The sequence below is a fragment of the Hyperolius riggenbachi genome, chromosome 2 (genome assembly GCF_040937935.1).
Source record: "Hyperolius riggenbachi isolate aHypRig1 chromosome 2, aHypRig1.pri, whole genome shotgun sequence".
NCBI lineage: Eukaryota > Metazoa > Chordata > Amphibia > Anura > Hyperoliidae > Hyperolius > Hyperolius riggenbachi.
In genome coordinates, this window is record NC_090647.1 from 136,879,232 (window position 1) to 136,894,948 (window position 15,717).

General features: G+C 43.3%; 1 protein-coding gene across 1 annotated transcript in view; it reads right to left on the reverse strand.

The window, feature by feature from the left end:
• Nucleotides 1-15,717, reverse strand: part of LRP1 (LDL receptor related protein 1) — a 463,435-nt gene that overhangs the window by 216,580 nt on the left and 231,138 nt on the right. Inside the window, exons 9-11 of the mRNA XM_068267473.1 lie at nt 11,305-11,494; nt 3,612-3,755; nt 1,487-1,723 (exon numbers count right to left, since the gene is read on the reverse strand). Of these exons, the coding sequence (XP_068123574.1) occupies nt 1,487-1,723; nt 3,612-3,755; nt 11,305-11,494 (571 nt within the window). The remainder of the gene's footprint in view (nt 1-1,486; nt 1,724-3,611; nt 3,756-11,304; nt 11,495-15,717) is intronic.

The following is a 15,717-nucleotide window of genomic DNA, read 5'->3' on the forward strand; positions in this document are numbered from 1 at the left end:
AAATTTTTGAATTTTTTTTTAATTACAAAAAAAAAAAAAATGGGGAGTGTGGGAGGTAATGAGTTAATTTTTTGTGTAAAAGTCATTTATTTCTATGTGAAAAATGTGTAGGGTGTAGTTTACTATTTGGCCACAAGATGGCCACAGTAACTTTTTGCTTTATTGCGACCTCCAAGCCTCCTTCCGGAAGCTTGGAGGAAGAATAAGGAGGCTGGACACGTGAGTTTCTTCTCACAATGATCGCGCTGCCCATAGGAGAGCAGCGGGTCATTGTGGGGCTTAGATCAACGAACGGGAATGGATTTTCCCGTTCATTGATCTCCGGGCGAGCGGGCGGCGGCGGTTTTACTAGCGGCGGGCGGCGTGTTTACGAGCGGGAGCGCGGACAGCGTCGGGAACGCGGAAAGTACGTGTTTCTCCGTCCCTGGTTTTTAAAGGATGGAAAAAGGGGCGGAGAAATACGTACGCGCGGGGGTAAAGTGGTTAAGCTACCCTATATTCAGTAAAATTCCACTTTAACCCATTAAATTGAGAATGAGAATATCAGACCTGCTACTACAAATACTGTGAATGAGCTCATACGTTTCTTTTCAGGAACAGGGTTTCTTTACAGTGCAACTTAGACCCAAATCCAGGCATTCAGACAGGAATAGTTGCTATGCAGGGTCATTGTAGTGTATGGGTTTCATCAAGGTGCCCTGGCTTCTTCTCAAGGCCCAAAGGTTGGGTAGCAATGACGTAGCAATAGGGGATGAAGAGGTTGCAACTGCATTGGGGCCCCTGGACTAGAGGGAGCCTCCTTTGCTGGGATGCTGTGAATAGTAGTAATCAGTAACAAACTATTCCCCATCCCTTCTTGCACTGTAGTTGTCCTTGCAGGTTTTGGTGCACCATATTAATTGTTATGTATAAAGTGCTTGGGGGGCCCAATGTAAAATGTGCACTGGGGCTCCATAGCTATGTCACTGTTAGGTAGTGTTTCTGATGTATGCATATGTGTAAAGAAAGACAGGAGATTGACATCCTGTGGAGATAGGAACTGATGTGAACAGATGTATGGACTCTAAAAACCAATATCTAAATCTCTCTGTAGACATTACATTACAGAACTGCAGGAAATAAATAAAATGGTTTCACTGCTGTATTGGGCATAAAACGTGAGTGATCATATACATGAATGCAGCTAAAACAGCAGAAGCTGAGGGATTTTTGAAATCACCTGTGACCCCTTGTCAAAAGTAAATCATTGTAAGCGAAATATATTTAACGAATTCTTATGATGCTGATACATGTTGTTCCCATGGGAGGAAAAGAAAGGAACTACACATCTACATTTCTTTGGTAGGAAAAGAAAAACATTTAAAATAATATTCTGTCACAGATAGAAACCAACTTTATACTCTGTGGTAGTGCTCAGTATTTCACCCTGACAGTGGCTCACAAGGACCAGATAGCAGAATCATTTGTGTGATGACTGAAGGCCCACCTTCTAGGAGAATGCTCTCTCGATGGGTGCCATCGATTTTCTGCCGCCCGATCAGGTAGCTGGTGGTGTCTGCGAAGTAGATGTATCCATTCTCGGCATGAAAGTCCAGAGCTCGGGGGTTCATGAGGTTTTCAATGGGTATCATGTGTTCATCAGGGACACTGGCTCCTATATCCATTCCTCGAATGATACCGGGACGTCCACGGCCATAAACCAAGAAGAGCTCATGCTCTGGCTCTGAAAGAGACAACCTCTTACTCAATGCAGGTCGCCAGCTCACAATTCACAATGGAAATGGAAATAGCTTGGCTTACAAAAAAAAGAGAATATCTAACACCTATTAATTAACCAGAGAGCAATTTAATAACTTCAAAGTTGCCACCTATTGAGGAACCGGGGCCTTTAGAGTAAGAGTGATCAAAATGTGGAAATTTAAAGAAAGCTCTGATGCTTTCCTTGCATTGAAGAACACCCATGGCTGTCAAAACTGCTTCGTGATTTTATAATGGGAATCAGTTACTGCAATGAACACCTTGCAAAAAGTTTATTTTGCAGTGAACCGGAGGGAAGATGGATATGGAGGCTGACACATTTATTTCCATTCAAACAATACCATTGTTTCTGGTGTGATTCAGACAATACTGCAGCCAAATAGACCAACATGGCTGCCAGGCAACTGGTATTGTTTAACAGGAAATAAATATGGCTGCCTCCATATCCCTTTCATCTCGGGTTCACTTTAATAGTCATCACATGTAAATGATTTTATATTCCCCTAAACCCATTTTTTGCTCAGCTCTCCAAATAGGTCTGTAATGGTGGCCATACATGGTACAATTTTTTCATACAATCTTACCATTGCTATGCAATATAAGGGAACTGCCTAAATTATTTCAGTATATTCACTTAATTTACCCTTATACTACATAGAAATGGTAAGATTGGATGAAAAAATTGTACCATGTATGGCCACCATAAGACTAATGTAGTCAGCTACTTGACTAAACGCTCCAGAAACAATACATAGCACCCTGTGCAGACCATGTGTTCTGACTAACAGAACAGTCAATGTATTCCTGACACAGGGAAGGCAGAGCAGGTTTTTGTCTGTTGAAACTCATGAACAATGGGAAAGTCCAAGGAAAGTTTAAGTAAGGTTTAAAGAGGAGCTGTCAGCCATACTATCTCAGGAAAAAAAACAAATATATAAGTAGATAAATACTTGCTCTACTTACATAACATATGTATTGCACTGTCCACGTTATGATTCCTGTGAATTTTATAAAGGAGAAGTAGGGAATCCTATTCTAGACCGTTTCCATATTTACTGTGGCTATTTTGAAGCCAGTTGTGATGTAATATCCGCCCTTAGTCTCCTCTGCCTGATTTGCCCGCCCTTCACTATAGAAAGTGCATTGTTTCAGCCTGAGAAATTGTGGCCAATTAGAGAGGAACATTGTGGGAGGGGAAAACAGGAGGGAAAGAGGCTTCAGCCAATCAGGCTGCATTAGTTAAGTCTGAGGGGAAGTAGAGAAGCAAAAAAAAAAACAACCCAACATGCCATGCAACTCTTTTGTGTAGTAAATTTTCTGTGTACCAAATAAGAGTCATGTAAACTGGAGAATGATAATTAATCAATAAGAAAAGTAATAAAGATTTTAACTTTTGGATTGCCTGATTAGCATCCTTATTACTTGTTTACCAGATAAAAATAAAGAATTGATTTTTGATTTTATGCCCGACAGTTACTCTTTAATGCAAAGTGTTGGTCACATGACCGCTCTAGAACGCTTCTGCCTGGATCTAGGACCTGCATAAAAAAATGAGGTAGGCCTGAGTCATGACATGCCCCTTGGTTTCTAAATTCTATGCTACATCCTGAACATATGACACAACTCCCCTCCTTTAGGACCAGATTAATGACTAGGAGGAAATGTAGGAGTCACAGGAGAACTATCTTAGGGTCAAATGTGAGGTATGAAAATGAAGTGCTTGGGTCTAGTTATATTTACATACATGAAATTCCATTTTGTACTTGATTGTGGAATGGAATTGAAATGGTAGAATGGACTGCTAAAAACAAACAAAACACAACTAAAACAAACTTGAATAATAATATACTTACTTTTGCATGACCTCCCATCGCTGCCGAGGCTGAACCCAGATCTGCAGCGACATGTTCTGGTTTTGTGAGTGCTGCCAAGTAGACAAATATCTGAGCAACCTCCAGGCTTCTTGTACTGATCCAGTTCACAAGCATGGCTCCTCACTGCAGAGGAAAAAAGGCAACTGATCAGTGCATGGAAAAGAACAAATAGGGAGAAATCTGGAGATATATCACATTTCAGGGGTAGAATTTACAAGTCCAATCAATCGGTGAACAGCACTGAAGTGCACAAAAAAAAAAAAGTGTTATAGGTAAAAGTCCCATTGAAAATAAAGCACATCTAGTAGTATCTCTATAGTACATCCTTTTATTATAGTGGATGATGAAGTAATTCCATCTATGAAAATGGATACATGCATGATTAAGTGGGGACAATGTAATTTAGACATAAGCAGGACAACCAGAATAGGTTTACACGTGTATGTATGCTGTGCATGTTACTGCAAACTTTTTTGTAAGAAAATCTACAAGCAAAATAAAGGCCTATATGTCATTACAAACTTTGCAGGTGCTTTGTGTATTAGCAGTTGAATCTAGAAAAAAAAAAGTTGTTCTTGTCTCTAGAGAAATGTAAGCAATGGTTACAACTGACATGTTAGTAAGCATTTTTCTGCAATGATAAATCACTTTAAAATTGACAAGACAATGCAAGACAATACAAAAACTGACAGCCCACGCAAGTCAATGCAAATACTGACAGGCCACAATACTGACAGCCCATGCAAGTCAATGCAAATAATGACTGTCCATGCAGGTCAATGCAAATACTGACAAGTCCATGCAAGTCAATGCAAATACTGACAGTCCATGCAAGTCAATGCAAATACTGACAGGCCACGCACGTTAGTGCAAATACTGACAGCCCATGCAAGTCAATGCAAATACTGACAGCCCATGCAAGTCAATGCAAATAATGACTGTCCATGCAAGTCAATGCAAATACTGACAAGTCCATGCAAGTCAATGCAAATACTGACAAGTCCATGCAAGTCAATGCAAATACTGACAAGTCCATGCAAGTCAATGCAAATACTGACAGCCCATGCAAGTCAATGCAAATACTGACAGCTCATGCAAGTCAATGCAAATACTGACAGCCCATGCAAGTCAATGCAAATACTGACAAGGCCATGCAAGTCAGTGCAAATACTGACAAGGCCATGCAAGTCAATGCAAATACGGACAGCCCATGCAAGTCAAAGCAAATACTGACAGTCCATGCAAGTCAATGCAAATACTGACAAGGCCATGGGAGTCAATGCAAATACTGACTGTCCATGCAAGTCAATGCAGATACTGACAAGGTCATGTGAGTCAACGCAAGTCAATGCAAATACTGACAAGCTCATTCAAGTCAATGCAAATACTGACAGCCAATTCAAGTCAATGCAAAAATTGACAGCCATGCAAGTCAATGCAAAAATTGACAGCCCATGCAAGTCAATGCAAAAATTGACAGCCCATGCAAGTCAATGCAAAAATTGACAGCCCATGCAAGTCAATGCAAAAATTGACAGCCCATGCAAGTCAATGCAAAAATTGACAGCCCATGCAAGTCAATGCAAATACTGACAGGCCATGCAAGTCAATGCAAATACTAACAGGCCATGTAAGTCAATGTAGATATTGACAGCCCATGTAAGTCAGTGTAGATACTGACAGCCCATGCAAGTCAATGTAGATACTGACAAGGCCATGCAAGTAAATGCAAAAACTGACAGCTCATACAAGTCCATGCAAAAACTGACAGCTCATACAAGTCGATGCAAATACTGTCATCCCATGCAAGTTAATATAAATGCCGAAAGCCCATGCAAGATAATGCAAAAATAGACAGCCCATGCAAGTCAATACAAAATGCTGACAGGCCATGCAAGTCAATACAAAAATTGACAGCCCATGAAAATCAATGCATGTAGAGAAAAAAAATGCATCCTGGATTTTTTTTTTTTTCAAATGGCGCTCGCTTTTCTACTGTTCAGCATCTGTGGGAAATCTTCTTCACATTGCAAATGTGTGGTGTCTAAAAAAAGTGTGTGAAAACACATGCAAGTTTTTCGTACAAGTGAGTGTGAGGGCTGTTGTCTGCTGTGATGGGGAGTCAATGCCTCGAGAGAGAGTTTGGAGATAACTTCTGTACACATGCATCACGTGCATAGAGGCTAGCTAGTGTCTGTACTGTTACTATGGAGTGGGGGAAAGGGATGATGCGTGCTGCCCAATGAGGTGCCTTCTGGTGGGTGGGAGGAGTAGTAGAACAAAGTACTGGTAAGTTGCACAATGCACAAGTCCGGCATGCTGAATCATTAGGAGACCTCAGAGGGCTCCCGTACACACACATGCTTTTTATTCTTGCCATTTTGGCAGAGTTTAACCACTTGCCGACCAAATGATTTCCCATTGATCTGTGCTGGGTGGGCTCTTCAGCCCCCAGCACAGATCGTATTGCAGGCAGGGCGATCAGATTTACCCCCTTTTTTACCCACTAGGGGGATGTCCTGCTGGGGGGGTCTGACCGCGGCCGCTATGCTGTGCCTTGCGGGGGGGGGGCTCCTCAAAGCCCCCCTCCGCAGCGCTATTCCCTCCTCCCTCTCTCTCCCTGGCTCTGTGTGCGGTACAGGACGGTGATACGTCCTGTACCGCCTCTGATAGGCTTCAGCCTATCAGACGGCGGCGATCCCCGGCCTATCAGAGGCTGGGGATCGCCGATCTCCTTTACGGCGCTGCTGCAGCGCCGTACGATGTAAACACCGGGGATTTCTTCCCCGCGTGTTTACATTTCGCCTGCGAGCCGCGATCGGAGGCTCGCAGGCAGTTCACGGAGACACCCTCCGTGAACTGACATGAAACGGCCGCTCGTACGAGTTTCCATGGAAACCCGTAGACAAACAGTTTACGCCGATCGGCGTTAGCTGGTCGTCAAGAGGTTAATTGTGTGCATGGCTTTAAACGGTTTACTGATCTAATCCTAACATTATCTTTACCCAAAACCTTCTATACTATACTTATACTATACTACTGTATTTTCACAAAAACTTTCAAACTAACTGCAATTTCAGTCTAACTTTAACTGATAATCCTGGACAGAACCTAAAGCTCACTGAAAAGGTGGGGACATGTATAGTTTATTTGCATACGAATTAAGCAAAGACCCAGAGCAAATAAGCTACCATACCCGGTTAGTATTGGTTCTTTGCCATTAAAAGCCCTGCAAATGCGATGATGTTGTCACAGCAACTGAAGGTGGATAAATTAACCATGTCTATGGACAATCCCAATGCTACTAAGAACGGCCCTGAGCTCCTTTTTTCTTCTTTTTCTCGCTGTAAAGGTGAAGAATCCAGGGCTCTAAGTGACAAGTTTTTAACAGTCAGACTGTGGTGTAACATTCACAGATAGCTGATTAGAGGTTGCAAACTCGTGTGGCTGAGAAAAACACATCTGAGGGCTGGAAGCAGCCAATATGCTCAATAGTTCAAAGTTTGTCTGTATGGGACCTGAAGGACATTAAAAAAATGTACTCATGCATGAGACAGTCAGGACTTTAAACGCAGGTACAAAATAAGACTATAGGATTCCAGGGATGTCCTAGATGGAATCTTGTTTTTCCACTTCAGGTTTGCTATAATCTATAACGTACAGAGATAAAGTGGAAAAAGACTGCTGTTTTTCCCCACAAGGTGGAGTTTCCCATAAGTTTAGGAATCCCTTTAAAACTAGATCAAAGCAGAGCTGCAGTATTTTTCCTGTTTTTAGCGTTACACAAGATAGTGATCAGCTTGATGTAGACGTTACTTCGCATGCCTTGTGTACATTTTTGAACGAACTTTGATTGCACGCTTTAACTGTATATTTCTATTTCTGGGTTTATGTTGGACGGTGTGCGGATGTGCTTTTCATTAACTATCTGCACTTGCTAAGCCCTTCCAGACTTCCCTTAATTACGCAGGAACTTTCCATACGTTCAGCTGTCCTTTCTGCACATCACTCCTGTTTTCACTTTGTACGTAGTCCACAGTCCAGCGGATGATCTGCTGTGCGGCTCTGCAGCTGTTTAATTACACACAGCCAGCAGAGGCAGTGAATACCCATCAGCCCAACAAAAGTCAGCAAATGACAAAAGGAAACAGCCGCTCACAAAGGCACTAATGACTTTCACTGACTTCCATGTACTTTATAGACACTCCACACTCCTGTAACTGCTCTGTGTACCAACTGCTCCAACAAAGGCTATTTAATGACTTACATATCTGCTAATAAAGATATGCCATGTCACATTATATGGTGGTGGCTCTGCCTCGCAATGGCGATTCATGTTCTGTCACAGGCGCTATGTGAATGAAAGTATGCAGTGCAGGCACTGGAGTTATTTTTATGACAACTACAGCTTTGTGTTATGCTTGTAGATACACATATGAAAGTGAACTTTGTACCAAACTTATCATGTGTGTTAAATCAAGTTCAAGAACTTTGTTGCCATTATGTAGCACAATGAAAAAAACTGGTTTAAAAAAAAATGCTTAAAGGATACCAGAGCCCAACCGCCTCTGTTAAAAAACATATTGTGCTGGTGGGAGGGGGTTCATTGTCACTTACCCCTCCCTCTGTTTGCCGCTGCATGCCTCTGTTCACCCCATTCCTGGGACCATTCTGGCTCCCAACCCTATTGATCAGTATGTAATACACTGTGCTTCGCATGTGCAGTAGTTCCTTTCTGCTCCCGTGATCACGCTCCTCTGACATCACTAAGACACGTGCGTGCTGCCATCTCCACAGCATGAACTAGAGAGAGCAGTAGAGTGCGCACACTGGGATGCCAGCAAGACAGGAGCGAGCATGTGCATTTAAGTGATGTCAGAGGAGCGCGGTCACGGGAGCAGAAAGGGAATACTGAGCATGCGGGGCAGAGCATTTCCATACTGATTGATCAGGTCGGGAGCCAGTACAGGCCCGGGAATGGGGAGAACGGAGGCACGCAGCGACAAAAAGAGGCAGCGTAAGTGACAAGGGACCCCCTCCCTCCAGCACAACATGTTTGTTTTTACAAAACCGATTGGGCTCTGGTATCTTTTAGAGCCAATGTAAAGCGAAGTAAAAAAAACAAAAACAAAGCAGATACTTACCTATGGGGAGGAAAAGCCTCTGGGTCCTATACAGGGCAGTTTCTAGGCTAAATTTCACCCAGGCGAGGGTGTAAAAATCCCCCCCCCCCCCACCCCGATGGAGCCAGGCATAGGTGCCCACAGTATAGGTTAGCTATGTAGGTGCCTCCAGTATAGGGTAGCCTGTATAGTTGCCACCAGTATAGGTTAGATAGGTAGGTGCGCCCAGTATAGGTTAGATAGGTAGGTGTCTGCAGTATAGGTTAGCTACGTAGGTGACCCCAGTATAGGGTAGCCCGTATAGTTACCACCAGTATGGGTTAGATAGGTAGGTGTGCCCAGTATAGTTTAGATAGGTAGGTGCCTGCAGTATAGGTTAGATGTGTAGGGGAGTGCAGTATAGGTTAGATAGGTAGGTTCCCACAGTTTAGGTTACATAGGTAAGTGCCTGCAGTATAGGTTAGATAGGTAGGTTCCCCCAGTATAGGTTAAATAGGTAGGTGCCTGCAGTATAGGATAGATAGGTATGTTCCTCCCAGTATAGGTTAGATAGGTAAGTTCCAGCAGTTTAGTTTAGATAGGTAGGTTTTCGCAGTATAGGTTAGATAGGTAGGTTCCCACAGTATAGGTTAGATAGGTAGGTTCCTGCAGAATAGGTTAGATAGGTAGGTGCCCGCGGTTTAGGTTAGATAGGCAGGAGCCTGCAGTTTAGGTTAGTTAGGTAGGTTCCCGCAGTTTAGGTTAGTTAGGTAGGTTTCCGCAGTTTAGGTTAGTTAGGTAGGTTCCCACAGCTTAGGCTAGATAGGTAGGTTCCCTCAGTTTAGGCTAGATAGGTAGGTAGGTTCCCGCAGTTTAGGCTAGATTGGTAGGTTACCACAGTTTAGGTTAGTTAGGTAGGTAGGTTCCCACAGTTTAAGCTAGATAGGCAGGTTGCCACAGTTTAGGCTAGATAGGTAGGTTCCCTCAGTTCAGGTTAGTTAGGTAAGTTGCAGCAGTTTAGGCTAGTTAGGTAGGTTCCCGCAGTTTAGGCTAGATAGGCAGGTTCCCGGCTTTAGGCTAGATAGGTAGGTTCCCGGCTTTAGGCTAGATAGGTAGGTTCCCGCAGTTTAGGCTAGATAGGTAGGTTCCCACAGTTGTGTGGCAGGCGGGGGAGCGGACATAATAGTTATAACTAACTAACTTGATAAATTCTTTGAGACTCCAAAGTTTCAGAGGTCACACAACAACCAAGAGGTCATCTGAGAAACTGAGTGAGGATCTAAAATTGGCAACAGTAGGGGATCAGGAGCAAGGTGAGGGTTATAAGGTGCTAAATATCAGCAGAACTATTGCTGGAGGCACCCCCAAAAACATGTGCATATCTCAAAGCAAAGTATATAGAAATAGATACAGATAGAGACAGAACAGATAGATCCTATACTCTGACAGCTGGAACTTCTCTTCACTGCCCTAAGGAACGATATTTGATCTGAGGAAGCGCAGAGAAATGAGATGTCTACAAGTACTCAATAAAATATATATAATTTTTTAACCTTGTAACGTGAGATCTACTTATTGTTGGTAGGATCTCTCCATCTATTTCTATATACATTGCTTTGAGATATGTACACAACGTTGAGTGCCTCCAGGAATGCTTCTACTGCCAGTAACTACGCCGGAACAGGGGTAACCACTCTCAGAGTGAACCTTCCTTCTGGAGCTGTGACCACTATACACTATCCACAAGGCCAAGTGGGTCCTAAATGGTCCTAAATGTGTTACTAAGACAAGACAAAACATTTATATCACACTTTTCTACAGAGCTACAGCCACTAGGACATACTCTGTTGGCAGTAGAAGTGTTAAGGAGGCTTGCCAAAGGACTACTTACTGAATAGGTGTTGGCTTACTGACCAGAAAGAGCCAAGATTCAAACTCAGGTCTCCTGTATCAGAGGCAGAGCCCTTAACTATTACACTATCCAGGCAGTGCCAGCTTTTATGTTTTGTGTGTCCCTTAATCCTGTGAAAATTGTATGAAGTCAAGTGGTGAAGCTAAATGATGGCGAGTGTGGGAAAAATGCAGTGTAAGTAATGGATAAGTCAGGCAATAACATACAAATGCAGACCAGTAATTTAAGGAAAATAACATTCAAACCATCTGAATATTCAAGGAGTCTGCAGTAGTCAAACATTAAAAAATACCGGTTCTTCAAAAGAAGCGTATGGGTTTATACTAAGGCATTGATAAACATTCCCAACAAATGTGTGCAATCTAAGTTAATCAGAAAACTACACAAAAGGCACATAGGAGGTTGATGATAATCTTGCGGTGGACAGGTAGCACACACTAATTTTACCATTACTACTGTCAGCGGTGTGTCATGTGTTATGCAATTAGTGCGATCCACAGCACATGACTGACCCACTGTAGCGTGTCAGGTAAGTAGCGTAATGCATTACCGTACCACAGATGCTTCTTTAGCAACTGAAAGGAACAGAGCAGCAAGATGAAAGATACACCAAGGTGCCCAGTATACAAGCTTGAGAATCAGCAGTGTGCAGTCTTACCGGTTGGCTGCCTGCGTTGGTGGTAAATGTGTAAGGCTCCACCCTTGTCCACCCTCGTCACCACCTGGTGCTCTGAGCTGTTGAAGCGATTGACGCGTATCACGCTGGTTTTCTGCTGTGCGTTGGCATGATCAGTGTTCGTGGCATATAAATAATTCTCAAAAACTGTAAGGCCATAGAGATGTTCAATCTAAGAACGAGGGAAGAAAAAAAAAAAAGGAAGAAGGAAAAAATTGCTTTAGGCAAACTTGTCACAAAACTGGAAAAATCAAAAGAAGCATACAATGAAAGCTACATGATCAGAATTAAACCTGCATGTAAAATGGTCAGAAAATGCAAGATTATAAGGCCGTTTAATTATTTGCATTGTAATGCTCCTGCAGCATAGAAACGCAAAAAATGACAGTCACATTATACATTTTATTCAGCATGTTAATTTTATCACTGTCATTACCAATTCGATAATTTGTATTTTGTATCATTCTTTGTATTTTGTCACTAATTATGTATCTTGTATATTGGTGTACAACATTGTCTGTATTATTATGCACCCCATGTTTGTTTCTTACTTTGTACAGCGCCACGGAATATGTCGGCGCTTTATAAATCAATAATAATAATAATATGTCCCTGCGGCAGAGTGCGCCAACGCGGTCATATGCAGAGCGCTGCCCTCCATTCAGTGACATACTCACTGCTGGGCTGTGGGAGGGGCACTGGGGCTGGCTGCCTTCCCACTAGAGCAGGGTCATCCAAAAGGCAACCTAGGCAACAGCTTGGGGCCTACTAGGCATCGAAAGACCCATCTGCCACTTTATCTGACCACTCTCCTACCTCAACTTGCCAAAAAGGCTATAGGAAGAAGCTGAGGCTTGTACCTTGCTGATTTCATCCCAATCCTTTTTGCTTCCCACTGGTTGAAATGTGACAGATTTAGGTCTGTAGCAAGCTAGGAACACAAAACATGAAAGCAGAATACACTCATTTTTAATACAAGATAAATAATCCTACCTCAAGAAGGAAGCTCACAGTAGATTTTGTATAAAAAGTTTTAGACTTTTATATAGCTCTTAGGACAACGCGTTACACAGTGTAATCCGCTTCCTCAGGTCAAATAATGTGCCCATCAGTTCAATAAAGAAAAACCTGGGCACCTTGTCCTAAGTGCTAAATAAAAGTCTAAACCTGTTTACATAACTTTTACTGTGAGCCTCCTTCTTAAGGTAGGACCAGTATTTTTTTTATCTTGAATTTGAGAGTTGCAGTAAATTCTGGTTTTGGGCGCCTCTTGCTTTCACGTTTTGTTACCTCAAATACCCTACATTGGTAGGGAACTAATCCCACAACTTGGATGTGGCATGAACCTTTTTGGAGCAGCGACCGATACATCCTTCTTAAAGGCTGCGTGGGGTTGGTACCTCCAGTGGTGCTCAGCAGAGCTCGAATATTCGAGTAGCTCGAATATTCAAGCTCTTTTCCAGCTATTCGAGCTCGGTATTCGAGCTCCGAATAGCTGTAGCTATTCGAATGGGCTATTCGAGTACACTCGAATAGCCCATTCACTATTCGAGCTATTCGAGCAAAACGGCGCTATTCGAGCTCGGTACCGAGCTCGAATAGCGTCATAGCCCAGATTGATGTCCTTAGAGCCAATCAGAGGGCTCCCAGGCCCTCTGACGGCAGCCAATCACAGAGGGGGACCCTGGCCAGCCCCTACCCTATAAATAGCGGCCGCCATGTTAGGTTTCTCCGTGCTTGCCTGAGACTTGTACAGAGAGAGAGTTGCTCCTTTGTGCTTTGGCTTAGCAAGAGCTCTATTGTGGTCATTTACCTAACGTTTTTGCTCACATACACCTCCTATACACACCTATATTGTTGTTAGTTAGTTAGACATTGTATTTTAGTTAGTAGCTTTTGTGTTACATAGAGACAGGCCAGCTGCTGCAGGCTTACAGCTTTAGGCCTCAGGGCCTTGCCTGTGTGGGCAGCTGTCCTCCTGTCCTCTGTTTATTTCTCTCTATTCTATACCAGTATTTCTGCTGTCCTTTACTACTGATTGTATTAGTATTGTAGTTATATACTGTAACTGTACTAGGACACTCACTGTCACTGTTCATAGGCTACTAGCTGCTCCTGCGTGTGTGCACTCACTTTCTGTGTACACACTACACACACTCTATTTCCTTCTGATAACTGATTGATTATTGTAATTGATTATTGTAATTAGTTAGTTGTACTTACTGTTACTACTTACTGTACTAGGAGTCTAGGACACTCAGTCACTGTTCATAGGCTACTAGCTCCTGCGTGTGTGCACTCACTGTCTGTGTACACACACTACACACACTCTATTTCCTTCTGATAACTGATTGCTTATTGTAATTAGTTAGTTGTACTTACTGTTACTACTTACTCTTACTGTACTAGGAGTCTAGGACACTCAGTCACTGTTCATAGGCTACTAGCTCCTGCGTGTGTGCACTCACTGTCTGTGTAAACACACTACACACACTCTATTTCCTTCTGATAACTGATTGCTTATTGTAATTAGTTAGTTGTACTTACTGTTACTACTTACTCTTACTGTACTAGGAGTCTAGGACACTCAGTCACTGTTCATAGGCTACTAGCTCCTGCGTGTGTGCACTCACTGTCTGTGTACACACACTACACACACTCTATTTCCTTCTGATAACTGATTGCTTATTGTAATTAGTTAGTTGTACTTACTGTTACTACTTACTCTTACTGTACTAGGAGTCTAGGACACTCAGTCACTGTTCATAGGCTACTAGCTCCTGCGTGTGTGCACTCACTGTCTGTGTACACACACTACACACACTCTATTTCCTTCTGATAACTGATTGCTTATTGTAATTAGTTAGTTGTACTTACTGTTACTACTTACTCTTACTGTACTAGGAGTCTAGGACACTCAGTCACTGTTCATAGGCTACTAGCTCCTGCGTGTGTGCACTCACTGTCTGTGTACACACACTACACACACTCTATTTCCTTCTGATAACTGATTGCTTATTGTAATTAGTTAGTTGTACTTACTGTTACTACTTACTCTTACTGTACTAGGAGTCTAGGACACTCAGTCACTGTTCATAGGCTACTAGCTCCTGCGTGTGTGCACTCACTGTCTGTGTACACACACTACACACACTCTATTTCCTTCTGATAACTGATTGCTTATTGTAATTAGTTAGTTGTACTTACTGTTACTACTTACTCTTACTGTACTAGGAGTCTAGGACACTCAGTCACTGTTCACAGGCTACTAGCTCCTGCGTGTGTGCACTCACTGTCTGTGTACACACACTACACACAGTCACACACTCTATTTCCTTCTGATAACTGATTGATTATTGTAATTAGTTAGTTGTACTTACTGTTACTACTTACTCTTACTGTACTAGGAGTCTAGGACACTCAGTCACTGTTCATAGGCTACTAGCTCCTGCGTGTGTGCACTCACTGTCTGTGTACACACACTACACACACTCTATTTCCTTCTGATTACTGATTGATTATTGTAATTAGTTAGTTGTACTTACTGACTGTTACTACTTACTTACTTACTTACTGTACTAGGGACACTCACTCAGTCACTGTTCATAGGCTAGCTCCTGCGCGTGTTTGCGCGTGCGTGCACTCACTGTCTGTAGTGTACACACACTAAATTTACTTGTGATTACTACTGATTATTGTAACTGCTAGTTGTACTTCCTGACTGTTACTACTTACTGTACTAGGGACACTCACTCAGTCACCTCACCCACCAACCCACTCCATTAAAGTACCCCACTTTTCACCCGCCCTTTTAAAAAACTTTTGTCTATACGCCCAAAACATCGAAGATGTCTGGAAGTGGCAGCCAGCGCGGTTTGGGCAAGGGGAAGGGCAGCAAGGGAATCAGGAGGAGAGGGAGCAGCATTGTGGCAGGCCGCGGCCGCGCCACCATGCACAGTTCCGCAGCAGCAGCGTCAGTGGCTAAGATTCCTCCCATAGCCACTGGCCGTGGACGCCTTGGGCGCCGCCCAGCAGGAGCATCTGCAACTCACGCTGCAGAGACACAGCAGCAGCAGCGTGTAGCACCTGCTCCGATTTTCCTCCAGCCGGGTCGGAAACGTCCCATTGAGGAAAAGCATGCAGACACTGTGGTGCAACTCATGACGGAGGATGAGCAGCCCGCCATCAGCTCTGCATCCGAGGCCTCCACCCTCACCACCACCACCACCACCCCTGTTCGCAGCAGCCGCCCAGCAGGGTCTGGGGAGGAGGCCAGTTCACCGTCACTCGCCGACCTGTCATTCAGCAGTCTTTTGACCCCAGGCATCATGAGTAAATTGTCTGCTGTTGTTGGTGATCTTGAGGAGGAGATGCTGATGGGCACTTTGGGGGATG